At 45.4% G+C, this 20,808-nt stretch overlaps 1 protein-coding gene across 3 annotated transcripts in view; it reads left to right on the top strand.

Moving 5' to 3' along the window:
* Window positions 1-20,808, top strand: part of FARP1 (FERM, ARH/RhoGEF and pleckstrin domain protein 1) — a 305,988-nt gene that overhangs the window by 245,591 nt on the left and 39,589 nt on the right. For all 3 annotated transcript variants that reach the window (XM_018056422.1, XM_018056421.1, XM_018056420.1), the window contains exons 10-13: window positions 2,125-2,288; window positions 3,133-3,201; window positions 6,011-6,086; window positions 7,184-7,436. In XM_018056422.1, coding sequence (XP_017911911.1) covers window positions 2,125-2,288; window positions 3,133-3,201; window positions 6,011-6,086; window positions 7,184-7,436 — 562 coding nt within the window. The remainder of the gene's footprint in view (window positions 1-2,124; window positions 2,289-3,132; window positions 3,202-6,010; window positions 6,087-7,183; window positions 7,437-20,808) is intronic.

Genomic DNA, 20,808 nt, shown 5'->3' with positions numbered 1-20,808 from the left:
ATTCTGCTAGTCTGTGCGGTGTGTCCAAAGGCTGAGCCACTCTACAACTGCCATCAGTAGACTGGGCACAGATGTGTGCCTGGGAGGAGTCACTTCCTTGTGCACAGACGTGTGCACATCTGACACCCCCCTCCCCAGCCTCGCTTTGTAGTTGCTGTGCCTCCAGCCTCGGCCACTCCACATCCCGTTCAGCATTCTGCCGTGTTCCAGGCCTGTCTCTGCCCATCCAGGGGCCCCCCACCCCTGACAGTGCATTCTCAGGAACTGACCCAGCCCCTCCAACACAGGCTGCCCACAGACCCTCTAAAGATGTTACTCACATGGCACTGGGTCAAAAAAGGAAGAAAGCATCTTCTCCTTCCACCATAAATAGGGATGGAGGAGGTGATGACAGAGTACTGGTGTCCCCAGCCAGAACTGGAGTACTTTTTTCCCATGGCGGGACAGAGATTATAAATGGCAGTCTAGGGTTATAGTCCCTTGGACAGCAAAGGTCCATCTAATCAAGGCTATGGTTTTTCCAGTAGTCATGTATGGATGTGAGAGTTGGACTATAAAGAAAGCTGAGCACAGAAGAATTGATGCTATTGAACTGTGGTGTTGGAGAAGACTCTTGAGAGTCCCTTGGACTGCAAGGAGATCCAACCAGTCCATCCTAAAGGAGATCAGTCCTGGGTGTTCATTGGAGGGACTGATGCTGAAGCTGAAACTCCAATACTTTGGCCACCTGAGGCAGAGAGCTGACTCATTTGAAAAGACCCTGATGCTGGGAAAGATTGAGGGCAGGAGGAGAAGGGGACGACAGAGGATGAGATGGTTGGATGGCATCACCGACTCAATAGACATGGGTTTGGGTGGACTCCGGGAGTTGGTGATGGACAGGGAGGCCTGGCGTGCTGCAGTTCATGGGGTTGCAAAAAGTCGGACATGACTGAGCAACTGAACCGAAGGTTTGTAGTCCCTTGGACAGCAAGGAAATTAAACAGTCAATCTTGAAAGAAATCAACCCTAAATATTCATTGGAAGGACTGATGCTAAAGCTCCAATACTTTGGCCACCTCGTGTGAAGAACTGACTCATTGGAAAAGACCCTGATGCTGGGAAAGATTGAGGGCAGGAGGAGGAGGGGTCAACAGAGGATGAGATATTTGGATGACATCATTGACTCAACAGACATGAGTTTGAGCAGACTCTGGGAGATGGTGAATGACAGGGAAGCCTGGCATGCCTCGGTCCATGGGGGTCACAAAGAGTTGGACGTGACTGAGCGACTGAACAACAACAAGGCTTATAGTAGTTTGGGTACAGTATGGATGAAATGGGTTTTTATGACCTGACCTGGGAAGCAGGCACCCTTGGAAGTTGTTTTGTATGAGAAAACGTGTTTTGAGTCCAAAAGACTGTACTGCAGCCTGACTTGTCTGTAAGTTGAAACAGAGCTGTGAGATTTCCCCAAAATAGCTGGGACTGCTAGGAATGTTAAGGACTGTGGTAACCTTTGTTTACATACGCTGGCCACTTAAATTGGGGGCATTCAGTCTAGGAGTAGAAAATTACCATATCCCCTTTCTCAAATCAAAGGACATGAATTTTTCAGCCTTGACTGATACTTTTGTGCTCCCGAAAAAAAAAAATGTTCATTTCCTGTATGGTCCTGGGGCCACCTGGAGGCTGGAATCTTACGCTATTTAATGGAAGAAAGGCTTAAGCACAATATTCAAAGTTGGCATGAACCACGAGAGAGAGAATGGAAAGAAAAACTGTTTCATTTAAGGAGTCATAAAAGGAATTTTGATACTTGGGGGTTTTTTGAAGAAGGAAATGTAAGCCAAGTGAACAGAATTTGTTTATGAATTCAGTCAAAGGGAATGTTGATTTCTGCCAAGTGTCCCGTTGTCTGTTCCTCTAAGGAATTAAGTGGGGAAGAAAATGGTTGAAGGGTAACAATATGGCATCATAATGGAACACCTGTATTTTACTCAGTATGTGGATTTATGGTCATGCCATAATGAAATAACACAGCTAAAACTTAATGGGACAAATTTGTTTTCTGCCCCCTTTCCTGTTTTTCAACTGAACGTCTGTGGAAATGGGAAAAACCATGATGCTCTCTTCTCTTTTTAGAGCTCGTACCAGGATACCTTGGAATTCCTAATGGCCAGTCGGGATTTTTGCAAGTCCTTCTGGAAAATCTGTGTTGAACATCATGCCTTTTTTAGACTTTTCGAAGAGCCCAAGCCCAAGCCCAAGCCCGTTCTCTTTAGCCGAGGGTCATCGTTTCGGTTCAGGTAAGGATTATACTTCCCATCTGCACGTTTATCATGGATTCGTTTCCCTAAGACTTTCAAGTTATCTTCCAAGACAACCTGGCAGATAGGGTGTTTGCTTGGTCATCCTAGAAGGCTCCTAGTTGTGTTCTCTTTGAATCTTAGATGGCCACGAGGCTGTCTACCCAGCCACGGTCAGCTCCCAGTGGAACTCTCTAATGCACAAAGAACTCCCTTTCTAGGTGGAAGCAAAAGTGCCTTGTTAACATTCGCTGTAGAGGAAATTCCCTGGCGGTCCAGTGGTTGAGACTTCGCCTTCTAATGCAGCGGGTGTGGATTCCTGATTCAGGGGCTAAGATCCCACATGCCTCACTAGCCAAAATACTAAAACCGAAAATGCAAGCAATATTATAACAAATTCAATAAAGACTTGAAAAATGGTCCACGTGGAAAAAAAAAAAACAGCTTAAAAAAAAAATTGCCGTATCTTCACCAAAGGCCGTGTAGACTTGCCCATTGTTGCTTCAGTTTGTCTCAGTCTTTCAACAATCCTTGAGTCTGCTGCGTGTCAGATTCCATCCTAGGCATTGGCGTGTACGGTGACTAAAACTGTCCTGCTTTCGTGACGTATACAAGCTCTTGGGATGGTTGCTCCATAACCAAACACAGGATTATTGGGTGGTTGGACTTTTTTTCTGTTATATTGATAAGGGATGTATCGAGACAGAGAAGGGACAGCAAAGCACAGGTTCTCCTCGGACTGCTTACGGGAGGAGGGGAGGCAAAGATGGCACAGGGCTGGGCTGAGTGTGACCTGAGAACATCTTGCTGTCTTCTCCCTTCCCGCCCGCGGTCTTCGTTGTAGTGGTCGGACTCAGAAGCAGGTTCTCGACTATGTTAAAGAAGGCGGACATAAGAAAGTGCAGTTTGAAAGGTAAGAGAAACGTCAGTGCTGCTTCTGATTGGAGAGGAATCGTTCTTGGTGGGCCACGGGTGGGCGCTGCCTGTTCAGTGTTAAGAACAGCTGCAGACCCTCACTCTGGGGTGAGAGGAAGGGGGCAGGGGGCAGGGATGGAGGAGGAACAGGAGCTTACAGAGGGGATACAGCGCTGTGAAAACCTACTCACCCTTGAGTCCTTAGATATACGGGGATTTGAACTGACAGTATTTTCTATGAAATCTTTTTTAATTGGAAAAGTTGCAACCCCTTTTCTTCAGTTTCTTTAATTAATTTTTATTGGAGTATCGTTGTTTACAATGTTAGTTTCTGATGTGTACAACAAAGTGAATCAGTTATGCGTATATCTCCTCTTTTTGTATCCTACTCCCATAGAATCTACATTGCAGGTTATTACAGAGTACTGTACTGAGTAGAGTTCCATACAGTTTTTAACTCGATGAAGTTTGATTGAAGAGAAACAGAATTTATTATTATTGTTGTTAGCAAATGCTGGTAGCTCTTGTCATATGCCAGGCCTTGTCCCAAGTCCCCTAGACATATGAACTCTTGGAGTCTTTATACCATCTCTGTGAGGTCAGTGCTATTTTCTCCCCTTTTTAAAGATTGAGACACATTAGCTCAAAGATGCTGAGTAACTCACCCAGGTCACCCAGCTCCAGAGCCCATTGCCCTTCAGCATTGTTCTGCCTATTGCTACTGCTACTGCTAAGTCACTTTGGTCATGTCCAAACTCTGTGTGACCCCACAGAAGGCAGCCCACCAGGCTCCCCCATCCCTGGGATTCTCCAGGCAAGAACACTGGAGTGGGTTGCCATTTCCTTCTCCAATGCAGGAAAGTGAAAAGTGAAAGTGAAGTCACTCAGTTGTGTCCGATTCTTAGCGACCCCATGGGCTGCAGCCTACCAGGCTCCTCCATCCATGGGATTTTCCAGGCAAGAGTACTGGAGTGGGGTGCCAATAAAAGAAAAGGGTTAAGGGGTGAAATGTTGGTTCACCAAGGACTATTTAGCAACAGAGCTTCTCTGGTGGCTCAGACAGTAAAGAATCTGCCTGCGATGCAGGGGACCGGGGTTCAATTCCTAGATCTGAAAGATCTCCTAGAGAAAGGGAATGGCTACTCACTCTGGTGTTCCTACCTGGAGAATTACAAGTGTTTGTTTTAATGTTTTTCTTTTTTCCCTTGAACACATTAAAAAAGCATAATAAAACAGAGAATACAGCAAGCATGCATGTTCCTACTACTTAGAATTAGCTAGTGACATTTTTAATATTTTGTTCCTGGGGTTTTATTTCTTCTTTTATTCGTAGCTATTGTGGTTATGGATGTAGTGAAAAATCCTCTTTAAGCAACAGCCTTCATTATGCCCCTCCTCCTCTCCCCAGAGGCAAAGTACCTGATTCATGTTACTTCTAATAGAAATATTCATGCACCCAAGAGAACAGGCAGAATTGCCCTAGGGATGTCCTTTTTCATTTGAATAAGCAGTATTACATTGTACATAATTGGGCATCTTGCTTCTTAAACCCTACCCTGAGTTGAAGATCTAGGTTCATTGTTTCATGGTATCATGAAAGTATTATTTTTAATTTATCTGATTCCCTGTTGACAAACATTCAGGTTGTTGGGTGTTTTGCTTTGCTGAAACAAACACGCTGCCATGACCATCCTTGTATATTTGTCGTGACTCAGAACTGGGCTTGTTTTCTCCCTCCCCGTATCCAGAGACATAAGGTTCAGAAGGTTATTTGCCTGTTTATCTAGATGTAACAAACCCCATCATTTTTTCAGATGATTTAAATTAGGCTTTTGGGGATCGTATGAGAAGGGGCCGTGCTCTCTCCGACTCGGAATGTGGGTGCTCCAGAGCTTTGGTGTGTTACTTTAGAGTATTTTAAAGAAAAGCTGGATAGACAATGGAATTTATTCTCTCTGCAGTTTCATGTGTATGAATGAGCTTCCTAGGTGGCACTAGTGGTAAAGAACCCGCCTGCCAATGCAGGAGACATAAGAGACCTTGGTTCGATCCCTGCATTGGGAAGAGCCCCTGAAGGAGGAAATGACAACCCACTCCGGTACTCTTGCCTGGAGAATCCCATGGACAGAGGAGCCTAATGTGCTGCAGTCCATGGGGTTGCAGAGTCAGGCACAACTGAGTGGCTTAGCACACGGTGTGTGAATGCCTTAAAGGTTTCTAATGCTTGCTCCCTTGGAAGGTGGAGCCACCTACCTAAGGAAAAGAAAAGATTAAAGGGGAGGTGTTAGTGGCACTGAAATCTTCTATTGTGGAGTCTGTATATTCATTACTGGGGCAGGGCCTTTTCTCTGAACCGAGGGCTGCGAAGGAGTCAGCCAGTTAGTGCCAGTGGCCTCTATTACAGAACTGATCTACAAAATCATTACCCAGAGACACAAATTGATTTCATATCATCACACCATCGCTTGCAATTCAGAGCTTTGCCGAGTCCAGCTACCTTCTCCCTCCTGGCAACGTTTCCCATAACTAGAGAGCGAGCGTTCAGTAGCTGGTGCTCCCAACCAGCTGGACCAATCCAGCAGAAGCTAGGGATGCTGCGAACTGGCTCAAGGTTGAAGCAACCCCTGGATCCTACAGGTGTTGCAGAAGGGGTGGCGGGGTCTGTTTCCAGGGATCATTTATCCAGACTACTTTAGGTGCCTTCACTATTGAGTGAGTACCTAGTACTGTTTTGTTTTTTTTTTTAATTAGCAACAAAAAAACCCACAAGTCATCTAACTTGGTCTTTCTTGTATGATTTCTCCCAGGAAACACAGCAAGATCCATTCCATCAGAAGCCTTGCTACACAGCCATCAGAGCCAAATTCAGAAGTGCCAAAACAAGTCAGTGATGGTGTCAGTCGCTCTCATAGCTGTTTGCCACCAGACGTCCTCTGCTGAGGACCGGGTCTGCTTTTGAGGTCTTCGTGCTTCACCCTTCAGGGGTGTTTTCTGGGGAGTCGAGTTCTGTGCTCTGACCCTGACCAGACTCAGGCTCTGCGCTCCTCACCCTTGAAGCCTGGGCTCCAAGACCCTGGCCTGTATCCCTGCCCCTCTCCCTCCCATGCCCTTGCTCCGGAGGATGTTTCTCTGTTGGCCTGAGCTCAGCGTAGGGCTGGTGGGGCCCCCCAGAGCCAAGCCCATCCTCCCCCAGCTGTGGCCGGGCGTTAGGAACCTAGTTCTCGAGGGATGGGTGTAGCTCCCCTTCGGTGCCAAGGTCAGAACCTCACGCTGGCAGAGGACTGGGCGGCCAGTTCCCAGGGCTCGCGTTACACAGCAGCGCCCGCAGTTGGCAGCCGAACCCATTATCACTCTTGCTCTGAGGGTGGCCAGAGCTGGTTTGCCCCGGAGCTGGTCTCTGGATGTGCTCTCAGGGTTTTCTCTACAGGAGAATAAGAGCTTTGTTGGGGAAGCACACGAAGGCGGTTTTCATTGTGTGACTCCAAAGAGAGCTGTGACCAGCTCATTCCTGCCCTTGGGCATTGAAACAAAGATGGTTTCTGTCATTTGTCTGAAATCCGTGTCAACTGGCTTTCGGGGACCCTGGGCGGGTGCCTTTTCGTCTGCCCCCTGCCCCCAACACCACCTCAGGAAGCTCCCTGTGGGCGGGAAGGGCGCTCTTGTTCCAAAGAAAACTCAGGAGACCCCGGGTCCTAGAATGCTGAGGCCCTGCTTCACTTGGGCTGCCGGGGACCCTGAAAGAACATTCTGGAACCTGGCAAGACACCCCTGGGAGGGCCTGCTTAGAGCCAGGGCGCCTTGTTCCAGGACCGGAGGGCAGGCTTTCTCAAGCTTTCCTTGGCCACTTGGTGCGCAAAGCTCTGCTATTCAGTTAGACGCCGCGTCTTGCTCGCTGTCTCTGCGCTGGGGTCTAACGGCTCCCTTTTCTATCTCCCCCCATCCCTTTCTCTTACCCCACCCCACCCCGCTTCTTCCCCCAGGCTCAGCAGAGTGGCAGCCTGACCCTCGGAGAAGGCTCTGAACCCCCGGGCGGCCAGAGCTGCCCGCAGGGCGGGGACCTGGCCACGGTGTCGGCCGAGGACGCTGAGCGGCAGCGCGGCCCCGGCCCGTCCAGGAGCCCGGCCGGGAGCACGAAGGGAGACGGGGCCAGCGGGGCGGCGGCGGAGGAAGACGAGGAGCTGGTTAAGGACAGGCCCCAGCAGAGTAGGCCGCGGCCCCCGCAGCCAAGCACAGGTCCAGCATCCGAGGCTGCCCGAGGCAGCAGCGCGTCCATTCCTTTCATTGACTGCAGTGACGTAGACAGTGAATCCGACCTGCTCAGGGAGCACGCGTCCCGGTCCCAAACAAATGACAACTATGAGGCTGACGTGACCAGTGGCGTTTATCTGCCATCCAGGGATGATAGGCGAATAGAGGCTAGGCCCCGGGCTGCCCCTCACCCTGCCAAGTCCTCCCGGCCCCCTTCCAGAGAATTCCTTGATGATGACTCAGGAGACCTCAGCTTCGATCTGAGTGGGAGCCCCAGACTCCCACGACACAGCTCTCTGATAGACGAGATGTTCAGAGGTTCAGGTCACAGTCCCCTGGCCACTCCCTTGTCTCCCAGCAGCAGGAGTTCAAGTCCAAGTCTGAGCTGGGACAGAACCGGGTCTCAAGGCTATGTTTCTGAAAACACACATGACCGCAGAGAGAGAAGTGTGGGAGGAGAGAGTTTCCCAAGCCAGGAGCCCCATTATGAAAATGGTTCCCCCAGCTCACAAAGGCCATACTTAAGGAATCTGAGATATAACAAGTCAGAGACAGATCCACTCATTCTAAGCAAGGTAGCTTCAACCCCGGAGGCAATGGATATGCCTGATGGCCTTGGAAAGGGAGGCCTGGCTGGTTTAGGAGGTGGAATGCTAGCTAATGGTACACCTCTCATGGGTCCAACCTCAAGGATGGTGCGGTCAGTGGGTACCGCTGGCAAGGCACCTCTGCAAATGACTGAGGGCTCAACCAGCAGTGGGAGTGAATCCAGCGATTCAGATTCTGAAATGGTGAACCCTCTGAGCCGGCCCCTGGTGTTTGGCAATCCAGCTGTGCTGAGCTCCCCCTCCAGGGTGAGGACAAAGAAGTCCTTGGGTGGCCTGCCTCTGAACCAGGAGATAGAGGAGGATGAATGAGGAGACAAGAGAGCCAGTCCCCAAAGGTTGGAAACCCGGTGTCACGAGTCCAGGGTTTCCCAGGGGAGGATGAGTCCTAGCTGCTTGTTAATTGGTAATTGACATTGGTCACAGGGAGTTTTGGGCAGATGGGTTTGGATAGGCCATGCCTGACTTCTCAAATCTTTCAGACTAACAAAACTTCACGTATCATGACAAGTTTCTCTGATTATACCAAGAGCTTGTTTCTCTTTCTGGTTGAAGGCGAGGAAGAAATACTGTTATGAATCTGATCCTGTGTATAGTATGTCGTATTTACTTGGAAATTTTCTACGTATGTTCAATAATGTACACAGATCATTCTCCCATTTGGTTGAGTGTTGGGACTGAAGTGTCACTGAGGTCCCAGGAAAGGTGCAGGCTTTACTTTGAACCCCTTCTTTAAAAGGAGGACTGCTTTGTTATGCCTCATAAAGTGAGGAATTGACAAAATTCAAGGCCCAGTGTAAGTTGATTGCTTGTTGAGATGAAGCGTGATTGAAATATTAGTGAAGACTAATGAATATTTAAATCAGAAGCATGTGGAATTCTTTCTCTTCTTTGCAGACTTCCGGTGAAATGATATAAATCCTCATGAACTATAATTGGTGTGGGATTGCTGGTTTGGTTTGAGTTTGCTTTCGTGAGTCAAATGTTAGTGATGCTTGAAGAAGCTGTAACTGGCTGTCAGAACCTCTTGGTGAAGCAGAGAGATGCTTTGGAGTGATAACACAGGAGAAAGTAAGATCTCGAACGGTGCATGCTATTGTCACCAAGAAGTTAGCAAACCCAGCGCCTGCCTTTGAATAGTGCACTCTGCTGAGAAGGACTGTTTTCCCCAGTCTCATGGCCTTTGGTTGATTTTTATGCATATTCTTAACATTCACACTCTCAGGAACAGTGTCTTCTCCCCAGATCAGTGACTTCGGGCTGTTTCTCTGTACAGGAAAAAAAGAAAGTGGAAGTAGTGAGAGGTTTGGTTTCTTTTTAAATCGTCCCACCTATACTAGTGCCTTCCACCGAGTATTCCTGCATTTCAGTTGGAGGGTGGTTTGAACTTGCATTGCTTCTTGGCCTTAGCGGCACTTTGGAATCAGCTGAGACATTTTAAAAATGGTTGCTGCCTGTGCCCTGACCCTAGAAATTGAGATATAACTGCCCTGGAGTGCCTCTGGGGCTCCCCAGATGGCTGTGCTAGGCAGCCAGGGTCATTTCTCGGCCGGATGCTATTGCCTTCTAGAAGCTAGTGGAATGTGATGAAGGTGTTAGCTGAAATGTTGGCTTGCTTGCCGAATAAGAAAAGCATTACAGATGAAATGTTTTTTGGTGTTTTGCTACTTTGCCTGCTCTGTGGTACTTTTTAGTCTTTGGAACTTTTTTTTTTAAGATCAATTGTAGAACAAAAATTTTAGATCCTAAGTAACTACAGAACTATTGGAAAGAGTTGTAACAGTGATCCATCCCTGGGGGGCCGCCTTGCCAGTGGCCTTACAAAAGCTGATCATGTGGCTTTGTCATGAGGAAGCGCTAACTAAGCGTGTTTAGGAAACTGAGTAGAATTTGGCAGCAGCGTTGAACAAGCAAAAATATTGACAGACCCTGTGGTTCACACGTGACTGTCTGTCCACATGAATGTCAAGACATCGGTTTTAAAGATTCTGGAAACTTAATCCATTTTTATGCACACTTTGGCTTTATCTTCCTAGTCATTTGATTCAGTGCATGATTGATGAATCAAATTGATTACTGGATAGCTTGAAAGATGTTCATTGAAGTAGTCTCTTCATGTCTTGCTTTAGATTTACATATTTAACAGAGTTGCAGAATTTTAAAACCAGAAGGGATCTTAGCGGTCACCTTGGTTAAACCTTCATTTATTGTTGAGAAACATTGTTCTGATGAAGATAAGAGACTTCGTGCTGTCCTATAGCTATTGCATGACAAAGCTAAAACCAGAGCCTTCCTCTAGACTTCAGCGTTTTACTCTTTGTGGCATCTTAATGCACTAGGAACTTTTGGATTCAATGTTTTATCTTTTTCTCGTGTGGATTCATAATTAAAATCATGAAGACTAGGAATCATGTAGGCTTAGGTTGTTAAGAGTCCATAGTAGGTAAGAGGAACTTCTGCTTTTTATTTTGTGGGATTTTTACAGTTTATATCCCAATTTGCTTTTCCTGTTTTGAACTTAGAAAAAGATGTCAACTTGCTATATAAAAAGTAGTCAAGTGTGAGTTAAACAGAGTCACCTTTGGAATCTGTGGTTTTATTTGTGAAGGTGGTTTGCCAAATGAGTTTTGTTTTCACCTCTAATCATATAGCAGTCTGATCATGAAATATGGAGGAGCAAAAGGTATGAACTTAACCCAGCTTAGACTGTGAATCATCAGATGTAAATCCCAAAGCAAAACGTATTCCATTAATTATTTCGTTTTGCTTTCGCCTGAAGAAGTAGGCTTTTATCTAAAGTGTTTTCAAAAGCAACTGATCCACAGTGGTGTGCGCAGTTCTATATTGACAAGATTTTCCGCTTTTAGGGTCACTGGGAGGGTTTCTCTCAGGTTGGTTTTGTACCAGCCAAACAACTCAGTTTCTGCTTCTCAGCCAGTCTTTGTGAGAGTGGCAATTTTGCTGTGGTTCATGGTGCTTATAGGAAAAGAGGGGCACAGGCAGAGGGGTATAGTTTGTTCAAAAGCCCCGTGTTCTGAAGTGCTCAGAATATTCACTTGTTGCCTCTGGGAGAGCTTGCCTGCACTGCTGGGGGAGTCAGCCTAAGCATTCTGTGAGCCGGGAAGTAGAGCCAGTTCACTGAGGTTAGGTTGTCCGGGAAAGCCAACAGCCTCCACCCTCCCACCTTCCATGCTCCCTGCCTCTAGCGAGACTGGTCCCCAAGCCCTTCCCTGGCCTTTGCAATCTCCCTGTGTGGTCTAAGAAGGGCAGACACATCCATGAAGTTGAACTAAGTGCAGGGAGGTCAGAGATGGGCCTGAGTATAAACAGAATGGGCAGCAGAGATGAGAGACCCATGAATTCTCAGATTTCCAAAGGGTTTCCCAAGACCTGTCCACCAGTTTTTCTAAGTCAGTAGCCAGTGGAGGGGTTGCCTGCATCAGCAAGGAAGTCAGGTCTTCACATTGTGGCTGCTGTATGCAATGATGTCTTCTTAAGGCCTCGGATGGAAAACAAGCCAGATATAGCAGCAGAAATGTTCAAGCCACTCAGGGCTACTCCATGGCCTTCCTGCATTAATATCTTTCGCTCGGTAATATTTCAAAATATGTAAATTATAGACCCTTTTGCGATAGATACTTTGTTGTTGCTCATTCGGGGCAAGATAAAAATGCAAGAAATTCTCGTGGCATAAAGAAATGCACTTAATGAGTTCCAGAACTCAACAACCAGTTGCCCTGGCTCCTTTACCGGTCATCTGTATGCCATTGATGACATTTTATTAGACAGGCATTTAATTAAAGAACGTCGGTGGGCCAGATTCTTCCCTGCATGTGTGACTCATTTGGAAACTTCTCACGGATTTATCTCACCAAGTTGTGCTGCTGTGGCCTGCACTTACAATGTGAATAATTCCCATTTGAGTCTTCAGAACCACTTTGAAGATTCAAACCAAGCAATGTGTTTTGTTTTTTTGTTTTTTGCAAAACCAAAATATAACATGAGCCTCATTAAATTTCCATCAAGTATATGAAACCCAGCGGGTCCACAGTTGAATCAGAAACCCCACTTGCATCTTAGCTCTCGAATCAGTTTGACTGTGTTGTCAAGCAGTTTCTAAAAGAAGAAACAATTAAAATATTAAGATGCCATTTTAAATTTTGTTAAAACTGGTGAACATGCATATCAGCTTCCCTTTTTCCTATCTTTAACCAGCGTTCCTATGTTTTTAATCAACTTTTTCCACTTAAACTGCTATTCCCTACTTCAGCACAGTATGTTGCTATTGTTCAGTTGCGCAGTTGTGTCCGACTGTTTGTGACCCCATGGACTGCAGCATGCCAGGCTTCCCTGTCCTTCATTATCTCCCACGGTTTGCTCACACTCATGTCCATTGAGTTGGTGATACCATCCAACCATCTCATCCTCTGTCACTGCCTTCCTGTCTTGCTCTCAACCTTTCCCAGCATCAGGGTCTTTTCCATTGAGTTGGCTCTTCACATCAGGAGGCCAAGCTATTGGAGCTTCAGCATCAGCCCTTCCAATGAATATTCATGGGTTTGGTGAAATCGAAGTCATTAGTGAGTAATTGGACTACAGGTAGGCCCAGCCTTAAATTAAGCAACTTGGGGAAACTCCTCCTCATTAGGTTTGAGTTTATTTGCTTCTATTTTGATCACTCTTTTTTGTCTGAGTCCTTATTTTTATTAACCAGAATTTAAAGAGCTCTCTGAGTTGCTTCCCCAAGAAAGGCTTTTTTGTTCTTCATCTTCTCCTTTGTACTGTATAAACATCCATCCTTTGAAGAGCTTAATGACTCTAATGCTGGCCTTCCTCTAGTTTTACGGTGATGAAGCTCCAGTTGACTTTAGAAGAACAACATGGATTTGAACAATGCAGGTCCACTTACGCTTGGATATTTTTTCAGTAGTAAATAATACAGCACTACCCAGTCCAAAGTTGGTTGAATCTGCAGATGCAGAAGTGTAAATGTATAACACAGAGGGCCGATCCCAAGTTACATGTGAATTTTCTGCTGTTCAGAGGGTCTGCACCCCTGACTCCTGCAGCATTGTCCAAGGGTCAGCTCTCTTGCTGCAGATTTTACAAATCAAACTGCAGAAGAATCTTCCAGCACAACCACTGCAATAGAGTAAGTTTCTTTTAACCTGGAAGAGGTGGACGTTTTGAAATAAACCATTGCTAATAGCTCTCAGATGAATTTTAAAGTCAGCCATGTTTGCCAAGCTCATAAGAATGTATGGAAAGAAAGGTACTAGTGGCTGAGCCTCTACAAGAAAAGAATGATTAAAAAACTTGCCTCTGGTGACATTTAAAGAATTCATTGGTGCTGTGTTTTCCTTGTTAGTCTAATTCCATCTGTTTCTGTTTAGTTAAGTGAAATGCAATACAGGGAACTCTGGTCTCTAGTGTACACTGTGTATACCTCTAACACTGGTTGCTGGTTTCTAAATTGAAGCCATGACTTTTGGATCAAAATAAGCATGCCGCTTAATGTGGCAGCCTTTTTAAAAATTAAAAAAAATAATCATCATCATGAAAAGCAAAAATACCCATGATTTGGCCTAGTATTTTAGACATCAAAGATCAAAAGTGGCCTGATTTCCACCTGTTTGGACACATACTTGGAAAAGGACTATTACTGTTTCCTGGGAAACTTGCGAGATTTTGAGTATTTCCTCTATGAATGGAAGTTGCAAATGCTGATTTATATGCCATAGATATATCTGAAAGGAGATGAGTTGAGTCTTGTGGAAACAAAAAAAGGTCTTGCTTCATAAAATTTCACCACACATCACTCCAGAAAGCATAGACGAACCCTCCAACATGGGGAACTTTTTTTTTTTTCTTTTCCAGTGAAAGCAGTTAAAACCCTGGTGGAACCTGGAGTAATGAGAAAATCTTCTTTTCCTAAAAGCTTTAAAAATCAGAGACCCTGATTTGCTCAGGATCGTTTCCGTGTGGACGGACTAAACGGTGCAGACATCACAGCTTAGCCTGAAAACAGCCTTTGGCAACCTTCTTGGCCTCTGGTGTTTAGCTGTAACTTCTGGTAGAAGACAGCTCCTTGGCATCTTGGTGTGGGTGTTAGATCAGGTTACCCTGATATGTCTTGGGGTGGTTTTACATTTGAAAGTAGGAGGATTGAAACCTCATAGCAGTTGACATGGATTATCTGATCTAAGGGTGTACTCGAGAGCCGGTGTGGAAGGTTAGCTAGCTCCTAGGCAGATACGGTTGATGTAACCATGGAAATGGTCCTAGGAATTGCGTGAGCTTGCTGCTAGGGGCCAAGTGCAAAGACTTGAGGCTATTGAAGAGTAGTAGTTAGAAATCGCTGCCAAATGCAATGTAAACCAAAATAGTAAGGAGAGAGGAAGGATCAGTGTGAGTGTGTGTGATGTGTGTGTGCGGTAAAAAAGCATCGAAAGAGGTGGAGGTTTTAGTTTGAGAGTTTGAAAGCAATGCTTTTCCTTTATTATAAATTGGGGTTGTTGACTGCCTCTCGAATAGGAAACAATAGAGGGATCATTTTGGAACCTGTGGTGGGCCTGTCATTTTCACAGATGACCTTTCTGGCTCCTGAAACTAGGCCAACAATTGCTTTTTCCTGGGCCTGGAAGTTACTTTGTAAGAAAGAAAGCATTTGTCACTCTGCCCACAATGGTTTATGGAAAGACCAAAGATAAGCCTTCCCTAGAGGACACACCCCCGCTGCCGTCTACACTCGCATCTGAATGGCCAGTGGGTTCAGTCCCTTGCCCTCACCTCCTTTCTGCCTGGAAAGTTGCCATGAGAACCTAACTAACCCCATCTCACAAGCTTGGCCTTTATTATTAACCCAATTCCCTTCTGTTCTTTCTGTGCGCATATTTAATGTTTTATTAAAAATTTCTAATACGCTGTTAATTTTACAGTAGACAAGGCTGGGGACTTCATTCTCATTTTTGTCATTTGTTTAATCGAGTTGAGAAAACATTTTTCTGTCGTGCCATGGTATGCCCTGGATGGTCAGCATGTACCTACCGAAAAGAAAGCTTCTTTTTTCCCCCAACGTTCTGTCTTTATCCTCAGAGCATGGTGTACCTTCTGTTCCCTGCATTGTTGGAGCACTGTTTGACGTCCTTTTTTTTTTTTTTAACATGACTGAATACCAATTTGTACTTGGAATACCTGTTTCTTCTAGAATACAGTGATCCTGCTCACTAAACAGCAAGCTTTACCACGGAGACATCCTGAGTGGTCTTGCTCGGTGGTACCGTATTTCACTAAAGGTGGGGAAATAGAAGATGAACAGAATGGACTTCGTTTTCCCGACTTCATCTTCTCCAGGCCTGCATTTCATACTGTGCGGGGGTGTGGGTGGCCTTTGGAAGTGAGCAGGATCTCTGTAGTTGGGGGGAGGCACAGCAGGGCTCATGGAAACAGAGAGCATCTGTGAAGGAGCTTACATAGGGGAGCTCAGACAGCTAGCCAAAAGGTTGTCTTCCTATTGTTCAATGGGAGCATCTATTCCAATAGGCTTCCCAGGTGGTGCTAGTGGTAAAGAACCCACCTGCAGTGCAGGAGACTCAAGAGACGTGGGTTCGATCCCTGAGTCTGGAAGATCCCTTGGAGGAGGAAATGGCAACCACTCCAGTATTCTTGCCTGGAAAAGAATCTCACGGACAGAGGAGCCTGGTGGACTACAATCCATGGGGTCGCAAAGAGTTGAACGCAACTGAGCAGCTAAGTGTGCACAGACACACACACAGACACACACACACACACACACACACACACAGACACACACAGACACAGACACACACACACACAGACACACAGACACAGACACAGACACACACACACACACACACACACACACAGACACACACACACACACACACACACACACACACACACACACACACACACCCTCTATTCCCAAGGGAATAGCAAAGTTTATATAGCTTATAAGAGTTTAGCTGTGTGTTTTGTTAGGGAGTCAGGTAGGTAGAAATGAAGAGAGAACTTTCTGTGATTCCGCGCTAGCTGGCGCCTGTGGCCAATGAGCTGTTTGAGTAATGGTTTGCTGTCTACCCAGAATGTAGGCTCTCACAGATACTGTCTGGTTCCATCTTCTCGCCACGGCTGAGCACAGTATCTCACTAAAGCATGGATTTATTCCACTGGGATGGTAGCTGGTTTCTCTGGTAACAGTGAACACGTGATTCTTTAAGCAGGGAAGGCCAAACTCATGTCATGGGGTATGCACGAGATTAATAGCTCTTGTCAATCTCAATCGAAAGAGGGTTGTACTTGACCTAACAGGTATCTTGCTGTAAAAAACTGTCAATTGTAACTGTTCGTTCCTACTGATGCCTGAAGCTTTGTTCTAAGTACAAGATGGTGTTTTTCACTGGTTCAAAGCACCATGTACCCCAACCCAGACACTGCGACCCCCGCTACCGCCATATTCTCCCATTCGCAGCGTTTCTCTTTATTTTTCTGCAACTTGCGTCACCGTTGCTCTTCTGAATTGCTTCATGATGAACAGTAACGCTGATGTTTGGCTGCTTGTAAAACTTTTCTTCAAGGAACTTGGTCTAAGAAGCACGTACATTTCCCACAACACCTAAGCTGTCAAGAAGAAGGCAACCCTGCTCTGATTGGTAATCCTGTAATCTGGTTTTTCTTAGGGAATTTTGTAATTTCAGTGAAATACTGTCAGCCCTTTTTTCCCCCTCACATATTCCACTGGAGTGGGATCCAGCTTCGTTATCAGACTAGAGTGAATCATGCTTGTTCTGGAAACTAGCCATGAATCAATACAACACTGACCTTTTTTTTTTTTTTTTTTTTGATAACTGGCTTTCAAATGCAGCCATCTCCAAAGAAAGTTTGTCTTCTCTTTTAGAGGGAGATTTAGAAAGAGCCTTTTTAAAAATAAATGAAAACCTGCATCTGTAATGTATTTTCTGCATGTGCCTTTGAAGCACATTGTGGGTACATAGAGATACAGTCTCCTATATTTTAGAACCAAATAACAGAAGATAAGTAATGATGGAAAAATGACATTTAGAAGCTTGCCAAATGTGTAACTCGGGAAAATACTGAGGAACCTACATGGATAATTTTTTAATCATTGTACTCTCTAAATTTTGGAAAGAGGACTTGAGAAAGCCATCAACGGTCTTGTTTTCATCAGGATTCTTGATCTCAGATATTTTCGTATTTCACAAACCTGTGGATGATTCTTTTTAAAGGCAGGTTTTCTGATTCACTCCTTAACAGGAAAAATAACACTTACCTAATTAAAAGCGAGGATTCCCAATTTATTGGCTACTTTAAAACAGGGCAGGTACAACTAGGTGTTCGAAATGCCATTTTTTAATGACTTGAAAAACAGAAAATTCTCTTTTCCCAGGCTTATGTGAGTTGACTCTTAAGCCTTTAATAGAGTCGGAGGAAGAGATGGTTATCCAGTGGCTTGTGCCTAGTCCCAGAAGGGGAAGGAGGGTGCAAGTCTGGCTCGTTGATCATAAATTGTGTTCCTGCTGTTCATGTGCCTCTGCCGGAGAGCTGGTGGAGAGATGCCCCGGTGCGGGTGAGGCTGCAAACCCAGCTTCCCTGTGTGCAGCCAGAGAGAAGAATTATGAATGTATTTTACATTAAAGTGATAAGCCATTTTCCAGGCTGGATGATAAACTGGAGTCCATAAATATTGCAGTGCTAATTTGAAGTTCCATAATTGTCTGTGCCATGAGAATGTGTACATGTAAAAGGGTTTTTAAAAGCAATTACCAGAAATGCCTCCCTCAAGAGTAACATTGGTGAAGGTGTGTTTAGTCCTTGGGAGTGACATAAATTCATCCCACTGGATACAGCTGAAGGGTAGGGAGGGAGGGTGTCAGGAAGTTATTTGGTACAGGTAAGGGACCTGAAGGTTATAAACCAGAAATATAACTGAATGCTAAAAACATGCAGGGCAATTTCTAAAAATAGGGGGAAATTTTTTTATTTTATTTTTTTTTAAGAATCAAAAGCTTCCAGATTTTCAAGATATAACTGATCTTTTTCTAATCTCTTATACTTCTTTCTACCCATTGCCTTAATAACCAGGTGCTTTTCTTAGATGACACCCCCCCCCCAAGTTATTTACCTAGAGCCCCTTGCTGAAAGAAGCTCCTTTGTGTCAGTGAAGGAGATGTATAACACTGTGTCAAGGAGGAAAAATATACAATTCCTGGGCATTAATATGTTCAAGGGGTAGCAGTGAATGCCAGTGGCCATTTCTTTTCAGCGTGCAGGGCTGTGCCTTCAAGGCAGGTAACAGACTGTGTGATTAGAGCAGGCTTTATGAAGCTGCAGAAATCTGGCAGACTCATTTTATCTAACACCCCCATGTTTGCTTCCTTTATTTATTTATTTATTTGTAAAATGGACTACTTCAGTGAAAATTGGTTACGTCTAGCTCTGATAACCGTGACCTCAGACATTGACGTTTGGGTCACAGGTCCTCACACTGGAGCAAGGGCAGGCCCCTTGTGGACATCAGTTTGTACAGACCCTTGCCACACACTGGCTCATAGCCAAAAGAGAATTTTAATTACTCATCAAGCTGCCAAATTCTACTAATGACTCCCATCTGCATATTCCACTGGCTGCTGAATGGTAAATTACCTGCTTGTGTTTGCAACCCTGTCATCCTTGAACTTGCAAAGCCTTGAGGAGTTTCTCTTGCAAGGGGAGGAAAGAGGCTATTCTCCACGGATGTGGCTCACAGTGGTAAAATCCAGCGTCAGAGTTTTGGATCCTTCCCCTCCTTAGCATTGCTGATAGATTTCTAGAGCAGGCTGCTTGGTATTTATTGATTTATTGGTCTTACTGTCATCGCCTTGGCTTTCTCGGGTCCCATGATCAGGCACAAAGCCAGCTGAAGTAACCTCTCTGGAAATAGACTTTGTCTACTGTAGTTTGGTCCTCCCCCAGAGTTGTATATTGCACGTGTAATGTTGGTGATGCACACACATCTTTAGGCCACCTGATAAGTGAAAACGTAGCTGGACCCAGAACTCTAGGACTCTCGAACTCCCCGACTCTACCTAGGAGCACAGTTGCCTTCGGGCTCACTCTCAGTGCCCCACTTTCTGATTCCTGTCTCCAGTGTGGTCCAGTGGGGAGCCTTCTAGATGGCTATCTTCTCTGCCACGTGTCCTGCCTTCTTAGCAGCGTGGCACCTCTCCAAGAGCCCTCGTCTGTTAGGTCGTCCTTCCGGCCCACGGGGTCTACCAAACCGAAGCGTCCCTGGGGGAATTCACAAGGGCGGCAACAGCAGCTTTTGGCCTTGGCGGGTGGACGTGGCTGCACTCGAGAGTGTTCACCCTCTTTCTCTCCCTCGCGATGTGGCAGCTGGTTTTTGATCTGCTGCTGGATGTGGTCCAAGGCTTCCTTGGTACTATCTCCCCACCCACACTCCTCGTCCACGCTAGCCTTCTAACTGCTTTTTGTTCTTGGCTCCAACTCTTTCAATGACGAGGCAAGTGCTTTTTCTGTCCGCGTCACCGCAGATTCAAGGCCCAGCACGGTCTCACTTAAACTGCCTCACCTGGTCTCACTCACTGTGAGAACTGAAGGTAAGCCCCCACATTGTGCCAGATGTGAACAAATAAAAAGTGACTCTCCAGCAGCGACTCACAAATGCATGAAATGTTTCGATCTCCAGACAGACTGCCAGAATTTCTCTTTTTCTAACTCCTCTTTGTAGTGATAACATTTTTCTTTTTGTGATTCTTTTTTTTTCCCTGAAGAGAATAGCATAGTACCTTGAGTCAATTGCAGTTATGATTGTTGTCACTATTTCTATTTGACAAGTTGAAATTCTCTCGAAATTATTGTATTCAGATGTACACTAGTGTCAATAAAATTGACATTTGTGAAGCAATTTCTGGCCTTTTTCTCCGGGTTTTCCTGGGTCTGGTGGTGTGAGAGGGGCGATTGGGTCTTTGTCTAACATCAGGACTTTGTTATAATGAAGTTTATGAAAATGCAAGGCATTGAAATGGAGGGTTTTGTTTTTTTTAATGCAAACTTCTGGAATCTAACTTTTCCTGACATTTTCTGATCTTGTTCTTCAAGGGTGATTGTACTGACCAATAGTCAGTGGGCAGGACGTCTGCTTTCTGTTGTTTTTGTGGGCGTGGTGGCTTTCTCCCCGTATGTAGGTGACACGGCTAGCTGGGAGACCTGAGACTGGGTGGGGCCTGGTGGGGGTTTCTGCATGGTTCATTTGTACTGGGGTCACGTTCACGACCCAACTCCAGCAGCTCCATTAAAGGTGGACCTATCTTGTAATGTCCAAGCAAATATGAATGAATCCAGAGGACAGGATAGAGGTGAAAAAACTGGGGGAATTCCTAGAAAATTGGCCTTCACCTCTCTCCCCGAGCTTCTTGATCTGGGCTGAGTAGCCACAACCGTGAAACTGGATATTGGAAAATAGAGAAAGCATTCATGTAGTTTTTCTCGATGATGGTAACTGACAGGGCTACAGGCTACTTAAAGTATGTTCATCCTAATCCTAGTTTCTATGAGTCTGCATGAGAATTATAGATCTGTTAGGCCGAAACATTTGAGTTTAGAAGTAGATTTTGAAATATCCCACTTAGTTTCAATAGGTTGAGGTATTGGTATTTGCAAAATGCTGTTGGCAAAAAGTTTTCATGTGCATGTCATCTCATTTGGTTGACTCA

The sequence above is a fragment of the Capra hircus genome, chromosome 12 (assembly GCF_001704415.2).
Source record: "Capra hircus breed San Clemente chromosome 12, ASM170441v1, whole genome shotgun sequence".
Lineage (NCBI taxonomy): Eukaryota > Metazoa > Chordata > Mammalia > Artiodactyla > Bovidae > Capra > Capra hircus.
The sequence above is the reverse complement of the archived record's forward strand: the minus strand, read 5'-3'. Positions and strand labels throughout refer to the sequence as shown.